General features: G+C 47.2%; 1 protein-coding gene across 1 annotated transcript in view; it reads left to right on the top strand.

Moving 5' to 3' along the window:
• BUD13 (BUD13 spliceosome associated protein) overlaps positions 1-21,557 on the top strand; it is a 180,274-nt gene that overhangs the window by 119,923 nt on the left and 38,794 nt on the right. Inside the window, exons 6-7 of the mRNA XM_078681868.1 lie at positions 8,259-8,521; positions 9,419-9,527. Of these exons, the coding sequence (XP_078537994.1) occupies positions 8,259-8,521; positions 9,419-9,527 (372 nt within the window). The remainder of the gene's footprint in view (positions 1-8,258; positions 8,522-9,418; positions 9,528-21,557) is intronic.

Here is a 21,557-nt window from a genome sequence, read left to right as displayed (position 1 = left end):
TCGACCCGGTTCAGACGCCAGAGCGGCGTCGCTTGACGCCGCATTCGACGCCGTTGGGAGATTTTTTCTTCTATGAGCCGGCCCCATCATTTGACCCTGAATACCAGGAGATGGGTGGCGAGGCGGATTGGGAGGGGTCTGAGGACCCTCTGGCACGTGAATGCCAGTCTTATCAGGACTGTGCAGGTGAGCTATGGGAAGCCAGTGGTTTGGACACTTCGCCAGACACTCGTTTTGTCTCCCCTCCTACCGTGGCTACGGAGGAGGGGGCTGCCTATAGTGTGGTGTTGATGCGGGCGGCCAAGGCCTTATCCCTTGAACTCCCCGTCGCGGCCGTGAGGATTAACCTCCTCACTGAGGTTCTTAAACCGCAAGCAAGCTCTTCGGAGCCTCTGTTGCCGTTTAATGAGGCCTTGTCTGACGTTCTTCTGGGCACCTGGTCTAGGCCCACTACAGGTCCCCCTGTAGATAGGAACGTGACCAGACGCCACCGCCCGGCTCCGGGCGACCCTTGCTTTCTGTCCACCCACCCCACTCCCGAGAGCCTGGTCATACAGGCCTCTAACTCCCGGACCGCATTCCAGACGGCTCCCCCCGATCGGGAATCCAAGAGGTACGAACAGTATGGCAAAAAGATGTTCTCCTCCCTGAGTTTGGGGTTGCGGTCCGTTAACACCGCGTGCCTCTTGGGCCATTATACCCACTCTCTGTGGGACATGGTCGCGGACGTGCTGCCACAATGTCCGGAGGAGGCCCGGACTAAACTCGCCCAAGCCCTTGCGGAGGGTCGAGATGCGGCACGGTACTCCATCCGATGTGGGCTGGATACAACGGACTCGCTGGGTAGAGCGATGGCAACGGTGGTGGCGATTCGTCACCACGCCTGGCTGAGGTCCGCCAACTTTTCGGCTGATGTCCAAAACACCCTTATGGATATGCCGTTTGATGGCCGTTGCCTCTTTGGCGACAAGGCAGACAGTGCGCTTGAGCGCTTTAAGGACTCCAGAGCTACTGCAAGTCCTTGGGCCTGTCGGCCCCGCACCAGCACTCCCGAGAGCCTGGTCATACAGGCCTCTAACTCCCAGACCGCATTCCCGACGGCTCCCCCCGATCGGGAATCCAAGAGGTACGAACAGTATGGCAAAAAGATGTTCTCCTCCCTGAGTTTGGGGTTGCGGTCCGTTAACACCGCGTGCCTCTTGGGCCATTACACCCCCTCTCTGTGGGACACGGTCGTGGACATGCTGCCACAATGTCCGGAGGAGACCCAGACTAAACTCGCCCAAGCCCTTGCGGAGGGTCGAGGTGAGGCACGGTACTCCATCCGATGTGGGCTGGATACAACGGACTCGCTGGGTAGAGCGATGGCAACGGTCGTGGCAATACGTCGCCACGCCTGGCTGAGGTCCGCCAACTTTTCGGCTGAACTCCAAAACACCCTTATGGACATGCCGTTTGATGGCCGTCGCCTCTTTGGCAACAAGGCGGACAGTGCGCTTGAGCGCATTAAGGACTCCAGGGCTACGGCCAAGTCCTTGGGCCTGTCGGCCCCGCGCCAGCAATCTGCTGCCTTTCGACTCCTTTGTGGCCAAGGAAGGGGCGCCCCCACACGTCCTGCCAGCCACGGGCCGCAGGCTAACATCCAGCGCAGTGGCGGACGTGGTAACTGCCGTACGTGGTAACTGCCGTGGCGGTGCCCGGGGACAACGGCGAGGCCAGTCCACATCTACCCCTGCAGCATCCGCCTCAAAGCCCTCCTAGTCTGAGCTTTCAGGCCCACGTGATGCCAGTGGGGGGCAGGGTTCGCCATCACCTCCTCCACTGGCACAACATCACATCGGACAGGTGGGTGCTGCAAATCGTCCGAAGGGGCTACTCCCTCCCCTTCAAAGCGACCCCTCCAGCCATTCCACCGCAGTACCACCGCGTGTCGGGGGATCACTTGAATCTTCTGCGAGAGGAAGTTGCGGCCCTCTTGGCCAAGGGGGCCATTGAGCGCGTTCCTGGGCCAGAAGTAGGGTGTGGTTGTTATTCGCACTACTTTCTGGTTCTCAAGAAGGGCAAAGGGGGCCTACGCCCTATCTTGGACCTACGGAACGTCAACAGCTTCCTCCAGAAGGAGAGGTTCAAGATGCTGACACTGGCTCAGGTCTTAGCTGCCCTGGACCCGGGAGACTGGATGGTAGCGTTGGACTTGCAGGACGCTTATTTCAACATCCCCGTCCTGCCGGCCCACCGGCGCTACCTGCGGTTCACGGTAGGCCACGAGCACTTTCAGTTTACCGTGCTCCCCTTCGGCCTTACCAACGCCCCACGGGTGTTCACGAAAGTGATGGTCTCAGCTCATCTGCGCAGGTTAGGGGTTTCAGTCTTCCCCTACCTCGACGACTGGTTGTTGAAGGCGCGCTCGCCCCAGGCAGTTGTCAGCCACCTCCAGACTACGGCTGACCTCCTGCACCTGCTGGGGTTCTCCATCAATGTGCCAAAGTCGCACCTGTGTCCCTCTCAGAAGCTCCTCTTCATCAGAGCGGTTCTAGGCGCAGTTTCGGGTTTATCCTCCCGAACAGTGGGTTCGGGATATTCAGGCTCTGATTCCGATCTTTCAGCCTTTATCCCGAGTCTCGGTCAGGTTGACGCTGCGGCTTCTGGGGATGATGGCCTCCTGCATCCTTCTAGTGCATCACGCCAGGTGGCGGATGCGGGCTCTGCAGTGGGACCTGAAGTTTCAGTGGGCCCAGCATCAGGGCAATTTGTCCGACCATGTCTTGATCTCGAATTGCACTGCAAGACAGTTGCAGTGGTGGCTCACGGACCGCGATTGGGTCAGCGGCAGATCCCTCTCCCTACCCCAACCGGAGCATGTAGTTGTGACGGACGCGTCCCTCCAGGGCTGGGGAGGCCACATGGGAGAGGGCGAGATCAGAGGCCTCTGGTCTCCGGCAGAGTCCCAGCTCCATATCAACCTTCTGGAGCTGCGGGCGATCCGGCTTGCACTGAAGGCATTCCTCCCCTCTGTCCGGGGAGTGTAGTGCAGGTGTTCACGGACAACACCACCGCCATGTGGTACTGCAACAAACAGGGCGGGGTGGGGTCGTGGACCCTATGCCAGGAGGCTCTGCGCCTCTGGCAGTGGCTGGAACATCAGGGCGTAACCCTGGTGGTTCAACACCTGGCAGGTTTCCTGAACTCCAGAGCGGACAAACTCAGCCGTCGGTGCATGATGGATCGCAAATGGCGTCTGAACTCGGACGTGGCGCAAGGCCTCTTTCAGCAGTGGGGAGAGCCTTGGTTAGATCTATTCGCCACAGAAGAGAACGCGCAATGTCATCAGTTCTGCGCGTTGGAATTTCCAAGGCGACACTCGCTCGGAGACGCTTTTCGTCGCGAGTGGAGTTGCAGTCTGTTGTACGCCTTTCTGCCTATACCACTTCTGCCCAGAGTGCTGAAGAAGATCAGGCGCGACCGGGCCCAAGTCATCCTTGTGGCTCCGGACTGGGCATGGAGGTTCTGGTATCCCGAGCTACTCAGCATGTCTGTCGATCCCCCGATTCGTCTGCCCCTTCAGGAGGACCTTCTGTTTCAGCAGCAGGGGACGGTCCTCCACCCGAACCTGTCCAGTCTCCACTTGCATGCGTGGAGATTGAGCGGCGGCAGTTGAGGCCATTTGACTTGCCTCCTGAAGTCTGTAATGTCATTCTGACAGCCAGGCGTCCCTCCACAAAATCGGTATACGCCTGCAGGTGGAACAAATTTGTGGCATGGTGCACAGCAAAGGCTGTGGATCCCCTTTCTGCCCCTCTTTCAGAGGTTCTCCTCTTTCTTGTTTCTCTTGCCCAGCAGGGCTCTGCTCTGGGCACTCTGAAGGGCTACCTCTCGGCCATTTCCACCTTCTTAAGGCTACCTGATGAGCCCTCTTTGTTCAAGTCCCCGGTTGTAAATAGGTTTTTGAAGAGCATCACTCATGTTTCCTCCAGTTCCTTTCGTGATTCCTCAGTGGGACTTGAACCTTGTTCTAACTTTTCTGATATGCGCTCCCTTTGAGCCACTTCATAACTGTCCTCTTCGCCTCCTTACTCTGAAGACCGCTTTCCTGGTTGCCATCACTTCTGCCAGGAGAGTGAGTGAGCTCCAGGCCCTTTCTTCTCAGCCTCCTTTCCTTTCAGTCCATCCGGACAAAGTTGTGTTGCGGACGCGACCCTCTTTCCTGCCCAAGGTAGTCACAGCTTTCCACATCGGGCAGTCCATCACTTTGCCCACCTTCTTTCCGCCTCCGCATCCCTCGAAAGAGGGAGAGAGGCTCCACCGTCTGGACCCAATTCTATTTGGAATGCACACGCCAGTTCCGGGTGGATGACCAACTCTTTGTTGGTTACGTGGGCGCTAAGAAGGGACGGGCGGTGCACAAACAAACAATTTCTCGATGGGTCGTCTTGTGCATCAAGGCTTGTTACTCTTTGGCTCGAAAGGAGCCTCCTGTGGGGCTTCGTGCCCATTCCATACGGGCCACGGCGGCTACTACTGCCCTGGGCCGGGAAGTCCCCTTGCAGGACATCTGTCAGGCGGCTACGTGTGCCTCGCTGCACACGTTTGCAAGACACTACTGCCTGGACAGCCAAGTCCGGAGAGATGGCTTTTTCGGCCGTTCCGTTCTCCAGGACTTTCTGGTGTGATCATTGGTTCGCAGACCCACCACCGGGGTTGGTATTGCTGGGGTATCTATTCCAAGGTAAGGAATCTAATACTAACCTGTTTCTTTCAGATGCACAAGTTACTTACCTTCGGTAACGATATATCTGTAAGAAACAGTAGTTAGTATTAGATTCCTTACTGCCCCACCCATCCTCCCCGTTCTGCGAACCGATATATAGAGTTAAGCTCATCCCCTTTCAGGGCCCTAGTTTCATGGCACCAGTGTTGGTTTTTATCATGGCTCTGCGTTTCTGACGCGGAAAAGCTGTGTATAAGAACTGACGGCAGCGCGCGAGGGAGGCGTCTAAGTACTCCGGCGACATCATCCCGACGCCGACGACGGACGCGAAGCCGCAGACGACGCCTACCGACGCGCAAGGGTACTGCTACGCAAAAGTTTCCGGATCCAGTCTGACGCCTGGGGATATTCTAAGGTAAGGAATCTAATACTAACTACTGCTTCTTACAGATATATTGTTACCGAAGGTAAGTAACTTGTGCTTTACGTAGTTTGTGGGAAAGGTGATGGTATGACCATTTATTAAAAGGAATAAAGCTCCCCTAACCCTTCATCATAACGATATTGCAAGCCACCTCTGGGTTCCATGACCTTATCAAGGAATTTATTCGGGAGTAAGGAGGGTGCACACAATGCGACGTCATTCAATCAGGCCAAATTTATCCAAAATTGCTTCTTTTTATTTTGCAAAATTATACGTTTAATTAATGTGGAATTGTGTAATTTTTGTATTTATTGGTGTGTTATATAATTGTGGTTTCATGTCGGTCATCTCAAGTTTGTGGTTTTGTTATTATTTTTGTTGTGTTGTTATGTGATATTTATGTAATGTTTGTTTATAATTGTTACAGCCCTGATAAGTTCCCTCTAGCAACTGGGAACGAATCGCGTTGGCTGTGTGCCAGTTGTTATGATTAACTTAATAAAAAAGAAGCAATTTTGGATAAATTTGGCCTGATTGAATGACTTCGCATCGTGTGCACCTTCCTTACTCCTGAACAATTTGTCATTTTCTGCATCCTTGGACGGCGGGTGCTGAAAGCAATTGCACCACCTCTAAATAGACTGTATATATGGATTTGATGTGATTAACCTTGGTCAGCCGTTTTTTTCTTTTGCTGCTTATCAAGGAACTTAACCTTTGGTGTTAATCCTAACCCTGGGCGGTGAACTCTGCTCCGTTGGCTGTATTTGCCTGAGTTTTCTGCGGTGTTCCCTTCTCTGATCCACCTTTGGGCGAGATTTTTCCTTGCTCTCGCTTGCCAAGGTCTAGTTGGCGAGCGCAAGCGAGGAAAATTAACCTCCTGTTGAGATTTCTCAATGGAGATAGTTGCTCAATGCGAGTGGTCGCAGCAGGTCGCGACCACTTGCGTTGAGAAACCTTCTGTTTTCGTTGAGAAAGTTGCAGCTAGAGTAGAAAATCTACTCTAGCAGCAGAAAGGAAATTGTGCCCTCTTGCGCTGCGCATGGTGCAGTTCTCGATGATTTTACAGTGCGGGACAAAGACCCGGAGCTCATAATCACCGTGAACGGCATGATCCTAATGCACTCCTCCACTTGCAGAACTCCACGTAGCGTGGCAGAGCTTTTTTTGTCACTTCGCAGAGTTCCGCCCAGGCTTAGTTATTCATCTAGAAGGTCACTTGCAATAACCTAATGTACTACAGGGTGTACTTTATCCCCTATATGTTTACTTATTTGTTATTAGTTGACCATCATTATTTCGCTGAGGTTATCCAGGTTTACGAGAACCACCTTTGCTTTCTGCAAGTTCTTTTTTTGAAGTAAAAAAGTTTACTGTTCAAAGACTTAAAACGAATAGGTCAAAATGAATATGAAGACATTCTAAAACATGTTGATGCTATCCTCAGGCTTTCTTTCATATTTTGTGAGTGAGGAATGTGTCTTAAACGACAGACTTCTTTTGCACAGGGAGTTGGAAATTAATATCTGTAAATAAAGTTGCATTTCTTATTAAGAATTTATTTCGAAGAATTTGTTAATGAATAATTAGTTTGGCTGTGTAGGTTTTTTATGGTATGTGTTTTTTGTAACTGAGGGAGAAGTATTTTTTTCCTAATTACGTAAGCTGGAGCATTTAAAATGGTAAAGGAGATTTTAACACAAACTTCAGTGATACTGATTACTTTGTTCTCTAAGTGCATTTTATAATGCACATAGAAAACTATGGGTCTCCTTCGATATTTAGCAGACAGATTGTACTCTGTCAGGGCGATAGAGTAAATTACTCCATTGCCCTGAAGCAGTAAAGGCCTGCCAAATTTAGAAACCTATCAGCCCAACATACGTTTCTACTATTCACACGAATCGTCTTTAAGGCAGCTTCTGTGAATGTACTGGAAATTTGCCGTATGGCTCCGTCAAACATGACTGAACCGTATGGTAAAGTTTCAACGCTTTTTTATTTTCAAAAACAAAACCTCAAAGTGGGTTATTGAAGAAAAAAAAACATGCCCCCCTCGCCATGCGAGCCCATAGAGAAAGGGGCATGTTTAGGTTTTTTACTACCCCTTACAGCCAGGGTGTTCCTCATGGTGATGGAAAGTAAAACAGCTACCTAAATTGGGTGGGCGGATATATTGTCATTCCTCCAATGGCTTTTGCTCCGTCAGGCCATCGGAGATGTTTGGCCACAGTGAAGATGCAGTAGTCCCTCTATTGCTAAACTATGGCCTGCCTGTATATAAATTTGGTAACCAAACCATTATATTGGCGGTAAGGATACTCCGTCGCATTTGCAAAGGAGTGTGCTTACTGCCAATATAAAAATGAGGCTGAAAACTGGATAATAGTTACTAGTAAAACAACACAGCTTGTTTTTAGCTGTTCTTTAGTAAGAATCAACAAAATAGGTTTTGTATATGTATATTCTAGTGAGTGGTGCCGTTGTTTTGTTGATATGGATCCCAATTTACAAATGCACAGACTTATTACAGTATCGCTATAGAGGAAGAGCATTTTTTTTCTTTACGAAGTTGGCAGTGCGAAATCAAGATAGACTGATTTTAAACAAGAGCATATTTTTCTGTCAGAATCATTAACCCCTTGGCCGCGGGGGTAATTCCCCCGCTGTGCTGAGGGGCTGAGGGGGGGCACGCACATCGCCCCGTGCTCATGACTAGCTGAGCTTTTCATGAGCCACGGTGAGCCGTGTGCTCATGACGAGCTGAGCTCGTCACTGCCACACCCGTTTGTGTGGAACGTTCAGCACAGCGGGGGAATTAGCCCCGCGTGCGAGGGTTGGAGATGTTATGACGAGCTCAGCTCGTCATGAGCTGGGAGGGGTTAAAGCTGTTGCAAGCTGAAGGTGCTGTTCTAAAATATGTTAGGAGTGTTCAGAGGCGCAGTGTGGGAATGGATTGAATGGGGTACTTCGTGGCAATTATTTTGTGAGATAATTAGTACAAGAGGCTTAAGTGTTTGGAGACTGTGTTTCTCCTTACACTACCAGTACATTCCTAGCAATCGTCACACTTATTTGCGCTTCGATCGCCAAGCAATAAATTCATGACTGTTCTTTACTTTGCAGTACTGCCTGCATCTCCCAAAAGACACAAGAAGCGTAATGACTCGCCACGGCTCAAGAGACGTACTGGCCGTCCAGGCTCTGATTCTGACCTCTCGCCTCCAAGAAACCGTGGCCGATCTAATGTAACTCATCATGGATCTGATTCAGACCTTTCTCCCCCAAGAAGGACGTTGCAAAATTCTTCCGACTCTGATCTCTCTCCGCCCCGCAGAGCTCCGACTTCAAAGGGCTCACCTTCAAGGCAGGGAGGGGATACTGCTCAGGTAGGTGTCCTGCACAAGTTACGTGACTTTCATTTATTCATGGTAGATTCAATGGGAATTGACAAAAGTAGGTGTTAATCTCAACTGTAAACCCATCATTCCAGATTCCCTAGCAATAGTGTTGTTCTATTCTCATACCTAGAATTACCAATACCATAGGTACTTCCGCATGAATATTGTGGTATTCCAGGGTACACCCTGAATGTCCCCTGAGAAGTGGAGAATTACTGTTGCAATTGGTGTTACCACATCCGAATCCCATGGAAATTTCTCATTTTCAAATGGGTTGTCCCCTGGATAGTTCATAAGATATTAACTGGTAAAACGTTTGAGAGCTGGGAGATCACCATGAGTGCTGTTTTCATGTATTTGTTGTAATTCATGATTCAGCTGGTAACTCTTATTCCATTCAGAATAAAGGCCTACGAGGTTTCTCAAACCTGTAGTCCCAGATATCACTTCTGATCAGAAGGTGCCCTTGAAAAGTCACATGGTGGGGAGGGGTTAATTCAACTTGAAATCTGGTCTGACTGGCAGCCAAAGGGCAGGCAGTGTGGGTTCTCTTGGTGATAAGAAGAACTCTCCAGTAAAATACTAAGGGCCCGAATTAGATTTTGGCGGACAGGTTTCTCTGCCACAACGGTGACGGATGTCTTGTCTACTGCAATATCAATTCCATTATATACTATGGGATTTACATTATGGTGGACAGGATATCCGTCACCGTTGTGACGGAGTAACCCGTCAACCAAGATCTAAGTCAAGCCCTAAGCTATTTCTGTATTATCTCCTGGGCAAACACTCTACCTATTAATCAGTTAAGGGACCAGACACTGGATGGTCATGAAGTTTGTTCTTTGTTTTTTTTTCATTAATGTTTTCTTTTTTTATGACCAGGCTAATCACATGCTTTCGGGTGGAAAATCGGGGCTGGTGTCCGCAGACGTTCTTAGGAAAGAAAAGCAGGACTCTAAAAGAAAGGAACGAGAAAATAAGCCATTGGAAGGTAACAGTTGGAGTACAGATTTAAAAGGTTGTGGGTCTCTTGAGATTTTTGGTCCGAAAGTAATACGGATCAAAACGAATATCTTGTGCCATTTTACAATTTCTGCCACACAGGCTTCATTGAATGCTGCATAATACAAAGCGTCAGTATTGAGACCACAGGCCTGTTCGATGAAGTATACTCTTTAGACATTTTTCAATCTGGGATAAGGGGGTTTGTATTGAATGATGTTCGGATAGCTAATGCAGATATGAGCTGTTTTCTCTTTCACTATATATGATCACGAGTAGCATACATTATATATACAAAAAGATCGATTGATGGACAGAACGCAGCACAATGTCAAACATTAACTCCAGTACAGAGATCTGGGACTAAATCCATCGTTTTTTGCTCCCCATGCCATTCCACTTCAGACCCAGCCATGTGAAAATCAGTTTTTACCCTGTTCCCCCATGTGAACAATCCAGCCTGGACTGGAAACAGGCACCCTGGGACTGGTTTCGGGGCATCCCCCCTCATCAGCCAGACTAGCTTGACTCCAGGGTCCTGGATAGCAGAGGATCCAAGTCTGGGCATACCTGTCCTACTCGGGTGACAAATGCAAAAAGAACAAATAATGGACAGAATGCAGCACAAGGTCAAACATTCATCCCTGTTAAGAGATCTGGGCCTAAATCCATAATTTGTTCCTGTCAGGATGCATGTTTCCGGTTCAGGGAGGACCTGGCTTGCCAATTCGGGCAGGACTGTTCTCATGAGGCACAGCGTTAAGACTGATTTGCATATGGCTAGGTCTGAACTGGGGTGGCGAAGTGAGCTTAAGAACGGTGATGGATTCAACCCAGATCTGTGACTGGGGGTGAGTGTCTGTAAAGTTTCTAGTTCAAGTTCAAGTTCAGAGATTTGTATAGCGCACTACTCACCCAGAGGGTCTCAAGGCGCTTGAGGGAGGGGTGTGCTCTACTTATCGAATATCCAAGTTTTTAGTTGCTTTCTGAAGGCGAGGTGGTTTAGTGTAAGGCGGAGGTGGGTGGGGAGAGAATTCCAGTTTTTGGCCGCTAGGTAGGAGAAGGATCTTCCCCCCCCCATGGTGGATTTATGGATGCGCGGAATGACGGCGAGGGCTTGATTGGACGATTGTAGTTGGCGGGTGGGGGTGTAGAAGGACAGTCGCGTGTTGAGGCATTCGGGTCCTGGGTCGTAAAGGGCTTTGTGTGCGTGGGTGAGGAGACGGAACGTTATTCTCTTGTTGACGAGGAGCCAATGGAGGTCTTTCAGTTGGCCGGAAATGTGAGCTTGTCGAGGGATGTCCAATATGAGTCTGGCTGAGGCGTTTTGGATGCGTTGGAGCTTCTTCTGTAGTTTGGCTGTTGTTCCGGCGTAAAGTGTGTTTCCGTAGTCCAGTCGGCTGGTGACCAGTGCGTGGGTGACCGTCTTTCTTGTTTCAGTGGGGATCCAACGGAAGATTTTTTTGAGCATGCGGAGGATGTTGAAGCAAGATGATGAGACGGCGTTGGCTTGTCTGGTCATCGAGAGGGAGGAGTCCAGGATGAAGCCCAGGTTACGTGCGTGATCTGTAGGTCTGGGTGCGGTTCCTAGGGCCGGTGGCCACCAAGAGTCGTCCCAGGCAGAGGGGGATGAGCCTAAGATGAGGACTAGGACTTCCGTTTTGTCGGAGTTTAGTTTTAGACGGCTGTTCTTCATCCACTCGGCTACTTCATTCATTCCTTCGTGTAAGTTGGTTTTGGCGGTGTTTGGGTCTTTGGTGAGGGAGAGGATCAGCTGGGTGTCGTCTGCGTAGGAGATGACGTTGAGGTTGTGTTGGCGAGCGATGGATGCGAGGGGACTCATGTATACGTTGAAGAGGGTGGGACTGAGTGAGGATCCTTGTGGTACGCCGCAGATGACTTCAGTGGCCTCTGATTTAAAAGGGGGGAGGCGGACTCTTTGGGTTCTTACAGCGAGGAACGAGATGATCCAGTCCAATGCTTTCCCTTGTATTCCGATGTTGCTGAGGCGTTGAATGAGGGTGTTATGACAGACTGTGTCGAAGGCTGCGGAGAGGTCGAGTAGGATGAGGGCGGCTGTTTCTCCGTTGTCCAGTAGAGTTCGAATGTTGTCTGTTGCTGCGATGAGGGCGGTTTCGGTGCTGTGTTTGGCTCGGAAGCCGGATTGTGAGGGGTCGAGGGATTTGTTGGATTCGAGGAAGGCGGCGAGTTGACTGTTGACGGCTTTCTCAATGACTTTGGCAGGGAATGGGAGGAGCGAAATGGGGAGGTAGTTTTTAAGTTCAGTGGGGTCTGCTGTGGGTTTCTTCAGAAGGGCGCGGAGTTCGGCATGTTTCCAGCTTTCCGGGAAGGTAGCGGAGTTGAAGGAACAGTTGATGATATCGCTGAGATGGGGTGCGATGATGGAGTCTGCTTTGTTGAAGATGTGGTGAGGACATGGGTCGGTTGGTGATCCTGAGTAGATTGAGTTCATCAGGCGGATGGTGTCTTCAGTGGTGATTGGGTTCCAGGCGAAAAGGATGTTAGAGTGCGGTTTTGGTTCGGAGGTGGGTGGAGTGGGCTGGTCTTCGGACTGGTTTACAAAGCTGTTATGTATGTCGGCGATTTTGTTGTGGAAGAATGAGGATGGAGAGTCGCAGAGGTCTTGGGAGGGAGTGATGTCGTTGGTGCCGGCGGTGGGGTTGGTAAATTCTTTGATGATGTTGAGTAGTTCCTTGCTGTTTTAGGCATTGTTGTCGAGTCGATCTTGAATGCTGATTTCTTGGTGGATCGGATCAGTTGGTGGTGTTTGCGGGTGGCGTTCTTGAAGGTGGCCAGGTTGTCAGTGGTTGGGTTTTTTCTCCAGGCTTTCTCGAGAGTGCGGCATAGCTTCTTGAATTTCTTAAGGTCATCGTTGAACCAGGGGGCTTTTTTGTTACTTTGCTTGAATAGATGGTTCTTCAAGGGTGCTAGTTCGTCGGCGCTGTGGGTGATCCATTGTGTGAGGTTGGTGGCTGCTTGGTTTGGGTCCGATGATATGGCAGGAGGGTTTTAGTGGAGCGAAGTGAAGAGCTGGTCGGTGGTGATTTTGTTCCAATTTCTTCGAGGGAAAGGATGTGGGGGGTTGTGGGTCGTGGTCTTTTTGTAGCTGAAGTGGACGCAGCTGTGGTACGTCCAATGAAGTGTTGTGGTGTAATCGAAGGAGATGTGCTTGCTGGAGGAGAAGATAGGGTCGAGCGTGTGCCCGGTAAGGTGGGTGGGGGTGTCAACAAGTTGTTTGAGACCGAGATTGTCCAGGTTGTCCAGAAGGGCGGTGGTGTTGCTGTCATTTTTCTTTTCCAAATGGAAGTTGAGGTCTCCCAGTAGAATATAGTTTTCGGAGGTGAGGGCATGTGGGCTGATGAAGTCAGTGATGTCTAAACTGAATTGTGTGCGGGGACCTGGTGGTCTGTAGATGAGGGTGCCTCTGAGTGTGGTCTTGGGGTTGTTGTGGATCTGGAAGTGAAGGTGTTCGGCGGTAGCGAGGTTATCGTCGGAGCTGGATGTGATGCGGATGGTGTTCTTATGGACGATGGCGATGCCTCCTCCTGTTTGGTTGATGCGGTCCTTTCGGATGATTTTATAACCGTCCGGGATGGCTATGGCGATCTCGGGTGTTGAAGAGGCGTTCATCCAGGTTTCTGTAAGGAAGGCGACGTCCGGTGAAGTGGTGTCGAGTAGGTTCCAGAGTTCAATGGAGTGTCTGTGGACCGAGCGGGTGTTCAACAGGATGCACTTGAGGTGGTTAGAGTCAGAGTTATGTCTGGAGTTAGTGGATTTGGTGTGGGTCCTGATGCAGTCGAGTTTGCAGGAGTGGCAGGTGAAGGGTCCTTGGGTGTGTCCTGGGGCAGCTTGGTAGCCTTGTGGTGTGCGGCCGGGGTTAAGTGCTGAGAGGGTTGCGGCGTCGTAAGTAAAGCGGGTGGAAAGGATTTTGCGTGGAACAGGGGGTTTGGCGCGGGGCGCGGTCCAGGCGCGGACGGGCGTAGACGGGCTTACCTTTGGCGCACCTTCGGCGCGCATGGGGCGCGACCGCTGCGCGCAATAGCATCTGTCATAAGAGGGTAGTGGAGGGGGGAGGGGCGAGGGAGGAGCAGCTGGGAGGCGGGAGCGGGGTGGAGATCCGGGCAGGGAGGCACGACAACAACAACAACAAAATGGCAGGCAGCCTAAAGCGAAACAGGATGCAAATGCGATGCAAATGGCAGTGGCACCGGCACAATCAGGCACACACCAAATCTACAGGCAGCGCAGCACAATTGAAAGCACAGCAACAGCGCACTTTGGCAATCTAGCGCTACGATCTAAAAATGAATTCAATGAATAAACAATCAAGGCAATCTAGCTCTACTATGAAAATGTGCAAATTAATCAGGCAGTAACAGCAGTCTGCTGGCGGTGAAGCGCTACGATACCAGGCTGCAGACAGGGCGGGGAGCAGCGTGGGGAGCGACTGCTTCTGTTGGGAACAGGACGGTCACCTACGACGGTTTCTACGCTCTGTCCATCATCTCCTTGTGTTAGCTTACATTATATAAACACCTCTCTTGCAATACCCTTTGTTGTAATTGGATTCTTTTTGAGGGGGAGGGTTTTACACTTGGATATACTTGTTAATAGAGTACAAAACAGGCAGCCATATATTTTGTTACTTTAATGGCCTTGGTGGATGGAGGGAGGGTTGCAGAAATAATGTTGTTTGGGCATTTGTTAGCATCTCATCCCAAGTCTAGACTTTTTGCGTCAGATGTGAGCAATTTTGAAATGCACATTGAATTTGCCTGGGACTGTAGATGTGCTTAAAAAAAGGAAAAATGTAAGACCATTGTTTTTGATCAAAAGTTGAGCATTGTCAGGGTGTAACTGTAATATGGACTAGTAGAGAGAAAAGTCCTATTTGATACAAATCCAGAAACAAGCAAACTGTGCTTTACAAATCAATGATTACAGATTGTGTGGACCTAATGGTCAGTGATAAATCTGGAATAATCAAAGTTGATAAAAATGTAAGATTACAATAACTACACCTCTACTCAATTTTAGTTCAGAAAATTATTATAATCATCCTTTATGTCAAATTTTTAAAACCAAAATCGCGTCATAATGCTATTGACCTGAATAATAGCCAACACGCTGTAGCACATTTGGCATGAGCATATACATTATTGACGGCGAGTTACATTTGAGGTCAAGCCTACCCTACAGCTCAAGCTACCCAGTTGTGAAAGACGTATTGTGAACTTACAATGGGGTTAGAGCCCACCCATTGCTTACAGTTGGTTGTCTTTATTGTCACTCACATTTGCTTGCTTCTTGGTGGATTTTTCGATGGCTTGCCTTCCTTTTCTTCTCTCTGTCCCTACCCTCGAGCATAACCTCTTTACCATCCTTATGATTTATTCTACTACTGCTTACTTTTGGGGAACTTCTTTTTTGCTTTTGGTTAAGCACTCTGAGAGTGCCTGTGTCTTTCTCTGCTCTACTCCTGTGCTACTGCCCCCCACACTCTGTGTTGCTCTCTCCCTGGTGTCCCTTGTCTGCTTCTCCCTTCGCCCCATGTATTGCTCCTGCCCTCTAACCTCCTGTGTTGTTCGCTTCCTCCTGTGCTTCCCCCATTTAATTTCTGCATCTTCTACTGCGTATAATCTTCCAGAGGGCCTTCCTTCTCAGCTCATATAGGACCCAGGTGACCCCATCCTCCAGGGCCAGGTATATTTAGGGGAGGGGGCGCCTCCCTCCGAACTGTTTACAGCCCCAAAGACCCTATACCCTGACACAATGCTTTTATTAATGTGAGCGGGGCATGTGACCCCGCTCTCGAAGCTTTTGCAGCTCCAGGGACTCCATCCCCTAGTGTCCAATTAATTTATTGAGGGGAGGAGGTAGGGTGCACAGCCACTCTCCCCCTGCATTTGATAGGCCCTGAGGACCCCATCCCTCTGGGCCATCAGTTTAATTGAAAGAGAGGTGGTGGCTCGTGGCATGACTCTTTAATAGCTCCGGTTCCCCCATCCCCAGGGCCAGCTCACTTACTGTGCCATAGGGAGCCTACCCCTCTAAGGGGACAGTCTTTTCCCTGCTCGCACTATCACGGGAAGATATACATGTTTTTGCTCCCCTCTGGTGGGAGCATTCTCAAATCTCCCATCTAACGGGAGCCAACACCAAGTCTGCTCACAGCTGGTGGGAGCTTTCACCATGCTAACCATCTATTTAATATGCAGGCCCCAGGGATTGGAGTCCCCGGGACCAAACTAGGCTCTGTGAGGGGGACACCCCTCTCCCTTTACTAATTACCTGGCCCTGGGGGATGGGTTCCCGAAGCCTAATATGGGTGTGGGGGGGCAGCATGCCCCCTTCCAATTTTTTTATTGTGTTTGGCCCTGGGAGATGGGGTTCCTGAGGCCTATTAAGGCTCGAGAGGGGTGGCAGCACGCCCAACTCCCCTTAGATTTGATCCCTGATGGTGGGGTCCCCTGGGCCTAAGAAGGCTTATGGACGGTGGCTACATGCCCCCTCCATTGTTTAATTGTATTTGGCCCCAGGGGATTGGGTCCAAAGGGCCTTTTAAGGTTTAGGGTGGGGGCATACTGCCCCTCCCCTTTTTATTGGTATTGGCCCTTGAGGATGAGGTTCCCCTGGCCAATTAAGGCTCGGAGCAGGGGTCTGTTGCCCTCTGGATGGGATCCCCAGAGCTCAAAGGCCAACCCAACGCCACACACGCCAAAGGCTGTGCATGGGGTGAGCATTCTGCAGGGGATTTGAACACAGGGACTGGTGCTAGGCCATGCCCTGTGTCCAACCCCCCGCTGTGCATGGCCAAAGGCTGTGCCCAGCGTGGGGTTGGCAGCCTGCTGCCAGTTTGGCCATTGGGGCTGGTGACAGGCCAAGCCATGCGCCCAACCCTGCGCTCTGGACTGCCAAAAGCCACTCGCAGCTTGTTGTTGACTGTCTGTGGGAGATTTGCCACATGGCCTTCGGCCATGACTGGCAGGGGATTGGCTTTACTTACTGTAATAAAGTATTACTTTACATTTTAAAAAAAAACGTAAAAATCCACTGAAAAAACAAAGGTTAAAGTGATGCTCTAGTTATCTGAATATGTCACAACATCAATGTTAAAAAGACAACACAAATTCACCTGTTGGAGTTCATCCAAGGCGTGTGTTTGATTGTTTTATAATGTACGTAGTGGTGTGTGACTACCGTAATACTTCTCGTCCTAAATTTGTGCAGCCTGTGTCCAGCTAATAGGTATGTTTACAAAATGCATGTGCTGCTAATGCATCCTAGCTGTGTAGAGGTATTGAGCACGTTATAAATCTTTGTATTGATGAGTAAGTCTGTGTGCAGGTGACAGTTGACGACTTGTGTTCAGTATGTTCCACACAAGTGGCTTGCCTCTGCAGAAAAAGTTTCCGGCAGGGCAAGATTCTACGTTCTAAATACTTAGTATTGTAAGCAGCCTTGAGATATTAGTCATTTTTCATTTAATTCTTTATTGTTTGATGAATTGAAATCTTACAAAGTAATGGCAAGCGTTCCAGCTACAGAAAACCAAATATATATATATATTTTTTTAAAGAAGCAAAAAACGAATAGGTAGTAAAAACATGAATAAATAATGTCATATTTTATACTATTTACATATTTATATACATCATACAGTACGTGTCAATTTAATTTTGAGGGTCTAATTTTGATCCAGTTCTTATTAAAAACTTTACAAATGCTGAGTTAAATGATATATAGTCAGAATGTAAGCACTTTATCAAAGCTTGCCTGCAAGTCTGAACTCCTTGTGCATTAAAGTGCCCCTTAAGAATAGTTTTTCTTTCAGTTTTCAGTTCTGGACATACACACAGCAAGTGGATAATGTTTTTCTACCCCATATTGCATAAACTACAGTACGACAGTTACTCTGTTCTTAACCACTGCATAAGATGACATAGGCGGGGAATTGCACCAAAACTAGTTTTTATGAAGATTCGCTTGTGCTTCAGAGACCATGGGGTTTGCAGGTACGGTTGTGCTTTCACCTTTGTGAAACCATTCATTAGTGGCCAGGCATGTTTCCTTTTTACAACAGAGTCTTTATCCATAAGCAGCGATAGATGTTTTGTTAATAGATTTTTTGAATGATTCTGTAGTTATTGAAGTATTTCAAATAGGGGTTGCTGAGTATATATCTAGTGCCGCATGTAAATATTTCCAGGCATATGATTTGCTATTTGCATTTATTTCCTGCCGTAATAGTTGGGACATTTGATTTACATTATTATTTTTTATTTTGTTCCATACTTTTAAAAATTGGCTTTTTCCTACAAATAATGTGTTAGTTAATCCAAATTCCATCCTATCTGTGCCAGGGATGCATTGTGAGGAAGATAAAAGCGGGTTTTAAAAGTTTTTGTCACCACATTATTGATACTGTCAGAGTCTTTCCCTTACAGTGCTTCGCTACCATATGTTAAAGTTGGCAATAGTTTTGCCGATTTTACTTTTAAAAACGGTTGGTAACTCAGCTCTCCTAGTATTTTCTGCAAGATATTGAATGCAGATATCAAGGCATTTGCTTTCCATTTAATATCAGTCTTATGTGGGAGACAAGGTCCTTTATCATCAAATAATACTCCCAAGTATTTATATGATTTTACTTGTTCTAATCGGTTATTGTCAAGGAACCATTTGTGCTTGTGTTTTAACCTTGAATTTTTGTTAACCTCCATGATTTTTGTCTTTGTTTCATTTATAATCATTCCATTGTCTTGTGAGTATAATGATATTCTGTTTATCAGACGTTGCAGACCCACTTGTGTTTGACTAAGTAAAATGACATTGTCTGCGTATAATAAGTTTGATATCTGAGTATTAGCTCATTTGGGAGGATATGCATTCTCTACATTCAGTGCGGTCGTTAGATCTGCTAAAAAAAGGTTAAAAAGGAATGGGGCTAATACGCACCCTTGCTTTCAGCCAGTTTTGGTTGGAATTTCCTTCGTTAACATTGAGCCGTCTCCCACCCGAACTCTGACCCAAGTATCAGAATAGAGGAGTTGAATTAATGTTAAAAGGGAAACTGGAATACCTTGTCCCTTTAATTTTTGCCATAAAAGTCATTTGTGTACACAATCGAAAGTCAATCTAAAATCCACAAAGCATACAGGGGTTGTTTCATTAAAATACACATTTATCCATTAGCATTGCTAGAACTAGTATATTTGTTGTGGTACCCATTCACTTGATAAATCCTATTTGGTTGGGCAGAATTATCTGTTTCTCCTTTGCCCATGCTGATAGGCTTGATAATAAAACTCCTGCGAATAGCTGTGTCTTGAAGAGTGATTAATCTATAATTTTCAGGCTGGGTCCAGTTTCCTTTTTAAAAAATGTGCAATATTAATGATCCCCTCCATGATCCAGGTATGATGGATGTCCTGACAATTTCTTTAAACACTGTTGTAAGATGTTCTGACCATAGATCAGGATCTTCTTTAAAAAGTGCAAATGGTATACCATTAGGACCTGGTCCGCCATCTTTTTGTTTCCGTATTAGTTTACATAAGTGATTTTTCGATATATCCATTTCGTGAGCCAAATGGTTTCTTGTCGCCTCAATCGTATTCCCTTTGCAGGTCAGATGTATTGTTTTACTGTCGGAGTTTAGATGTGTTGTCAGATAACTAGTCCAATCTTTTTCACTCAGAGTTGATGATACCTCTGTTTTGTTCGGTTGTCCTAAACCATTTATCATTTCCCGGAATTCCTTAGAGTTTGTTTGTTTGGTTACTAGAGTGAAGAACTTTAGCCCAGAGATCATGCTTTGCCTGGTTCCTTTCATTCGAGGTTAACTTCTGCAGATTTCGGTTAATACTTTTTAATTTAGTTGGCAATTCCATGTCATTTGGGAATTTTTTTCTCTGTCTCCTTAGTTTGTTGCGAGTCCTTCTCCTAGTCTGAGTTAAGTAGGATAAGTTCATTTTATTTCCTTTTCCAGCTTCCTCCTTTTGATTTTTCACAAGCTTAGGTGCTGACTCATAAGTTTTAATTCATTTTTGTATGAAATATACCCATAGTTCCATTACAGATAAAGATTTTTCTTCAAAGCAATCTTTAACTCATTTTTGGGCAAATTTATTTGTGTCGTCTTTAGTGTGTGCTTCCAAATAAGTCTCCTGTAATTGATGGTTCACGTCTGTCCAGGTGTGGTTAAATATGTTTGATGTTTTATATAGGATAAATCTGTAGTAAGTATTTGCTGACAATAATCACTATCACACACTTTCTCAATATGGAACGAAGTTACATTGCTAAAATATGTAATGATACCATTGTGTAATAAATTCTTGATTTGTGGTTTTGTGAGTGTTATGTCCATGCTGGTGGTGAGTCTTGAGGGAGCCTCCCATTTAATATTCTTAATCCCATTGCTTCAATATATTTGACAAAGTTTGTACCTACTTTGCTTTATTTACTGCTTTAATTCCTGTATATGTTGCATGCTGGGAGATTGCCCATTGATAGTCCTGTTCTAAGGTGGTATCATCTCTTAAATTGGGCACAAGCCAGTTTGAATTAAAATCCCCTGAGACTATATAGTCTGCAAATGGGTCCTCCATCATTTGCTGGAACAAAAAAACTAGTAAGAGTAGTACACATGTTACTCCTTGCGCTTACTGTAGGGTGTACATATAAGTTAATTATCATTAAAGATTTAGATTTTTTGTTTTCCCTATATCGGAACTTTATTAGTTAGAATCATCTCAGCATAACGAATTCTACATAACCTAGAAAACTGTGTGCACCAGGTACTTCAGAAAATGGGTTATCCAACGTTTACACCACTGAATGAAGGCTGCAGGTAGTATGAGCTTTAGCACCTTCAGAACTTGGTTATATTAAGTGAATAGTCTCTCTTCGGACAAGTTTTGCATAGAGTGGACACTATTCTTAGTAGTGCTCTTTAAATACCCTGTGGTACATTGCAGTGTGTTTTAGATCAGATGAGTGTTTCACTGTCTACTACAGTGTGGTATAGAGTAAACTCTCTCTATAGAGTAAACACGGTTTACTCTATAGAGAGAGTACTCCTAGCCACTTCATTTTCTTAATGTAGGTTCAGTGACTGTGAGGAGTTTGATACAGGTGACGACTGTCGGTAGTAGGGCATTAGTTATGTAACAAGGTGTGAGTATCAGTGGAACTTGGTTTTCCCTAACAGTTCCATACAGATTGAACACCATGTGCTGTACAGGTTACCATTTTATCTGTGGTTGGTAGTCAACATGAACTCTGCTACCGAGAAAGTGTATGGTATAGGGTTAGTGCTGCACATAACACAAGCTTGCTTCACCTTTGGAGGTTGTATGTATGATAGCAGTAATGATACTGATATTGTTCTTTTTATATATCTTTTTATTGAGAACAAGATCAGACAATCTAAACAATGTACATTCATGAACAAACGCAGTGCCGAAGTAATACTTTAAGGGCGGCAAACCAGGGTACACATAGCCAAGCCTTACTTTATAATTTCAATTAAGCGACAGAAGGTCGATTAAATCCTCGCGTCTCACAGCTGGCGAGGGATCGCATATTCTGCCCCTATATTCATTCCATTTTTCCCAGATCTGTGTCCACTTAGCGGGGCACCCTCTAGGTATATATATGGTCTTCTCTGTCACCATACACCAGTCCATAACTTTCTGCCATTCATCTAGAGATGGTGGGTCTCTCGCCTTCCATTTCCTAGCTATATTCCATTTGGCAATCATCAACCCCAGAGTCACCCATAATCGCTCTTTAGAAGTCAAGTCTGTCGGGCCCCTCACATTGTTATGAGCTATTTTGCACTTATTTTGCCGGCTCTAATGGCACACTCGTTAATATAGCAGAGTATACAAAAAAAGCCTAGATGATGTCATCAGTGACATCATAAATGACGTCATAGAAGATGTTGTGAGTGATGTAATATGTGAGGTCATAAGCAGTGCATGGCGGGCTG

Source organism: Lissotriton helveticus, chromosome 3_1 (assembly GCF_964261635.1).
Source record: "Lissotriton helveticus chromosome 3_1, aLisHel1.1, whole genome shotgun sequence".
Classification (NCBI taxonomy): Eukaryota; Metazoa; Chordata; class Amphibia; order Caudata; family Salamandridae; genus Lissotriton; species Lissotriton helveticus.
Note: the sequence above shows the minus strand (reverse complement) of the source record. Positions and strands in the feature narration are given on the sequence as shown.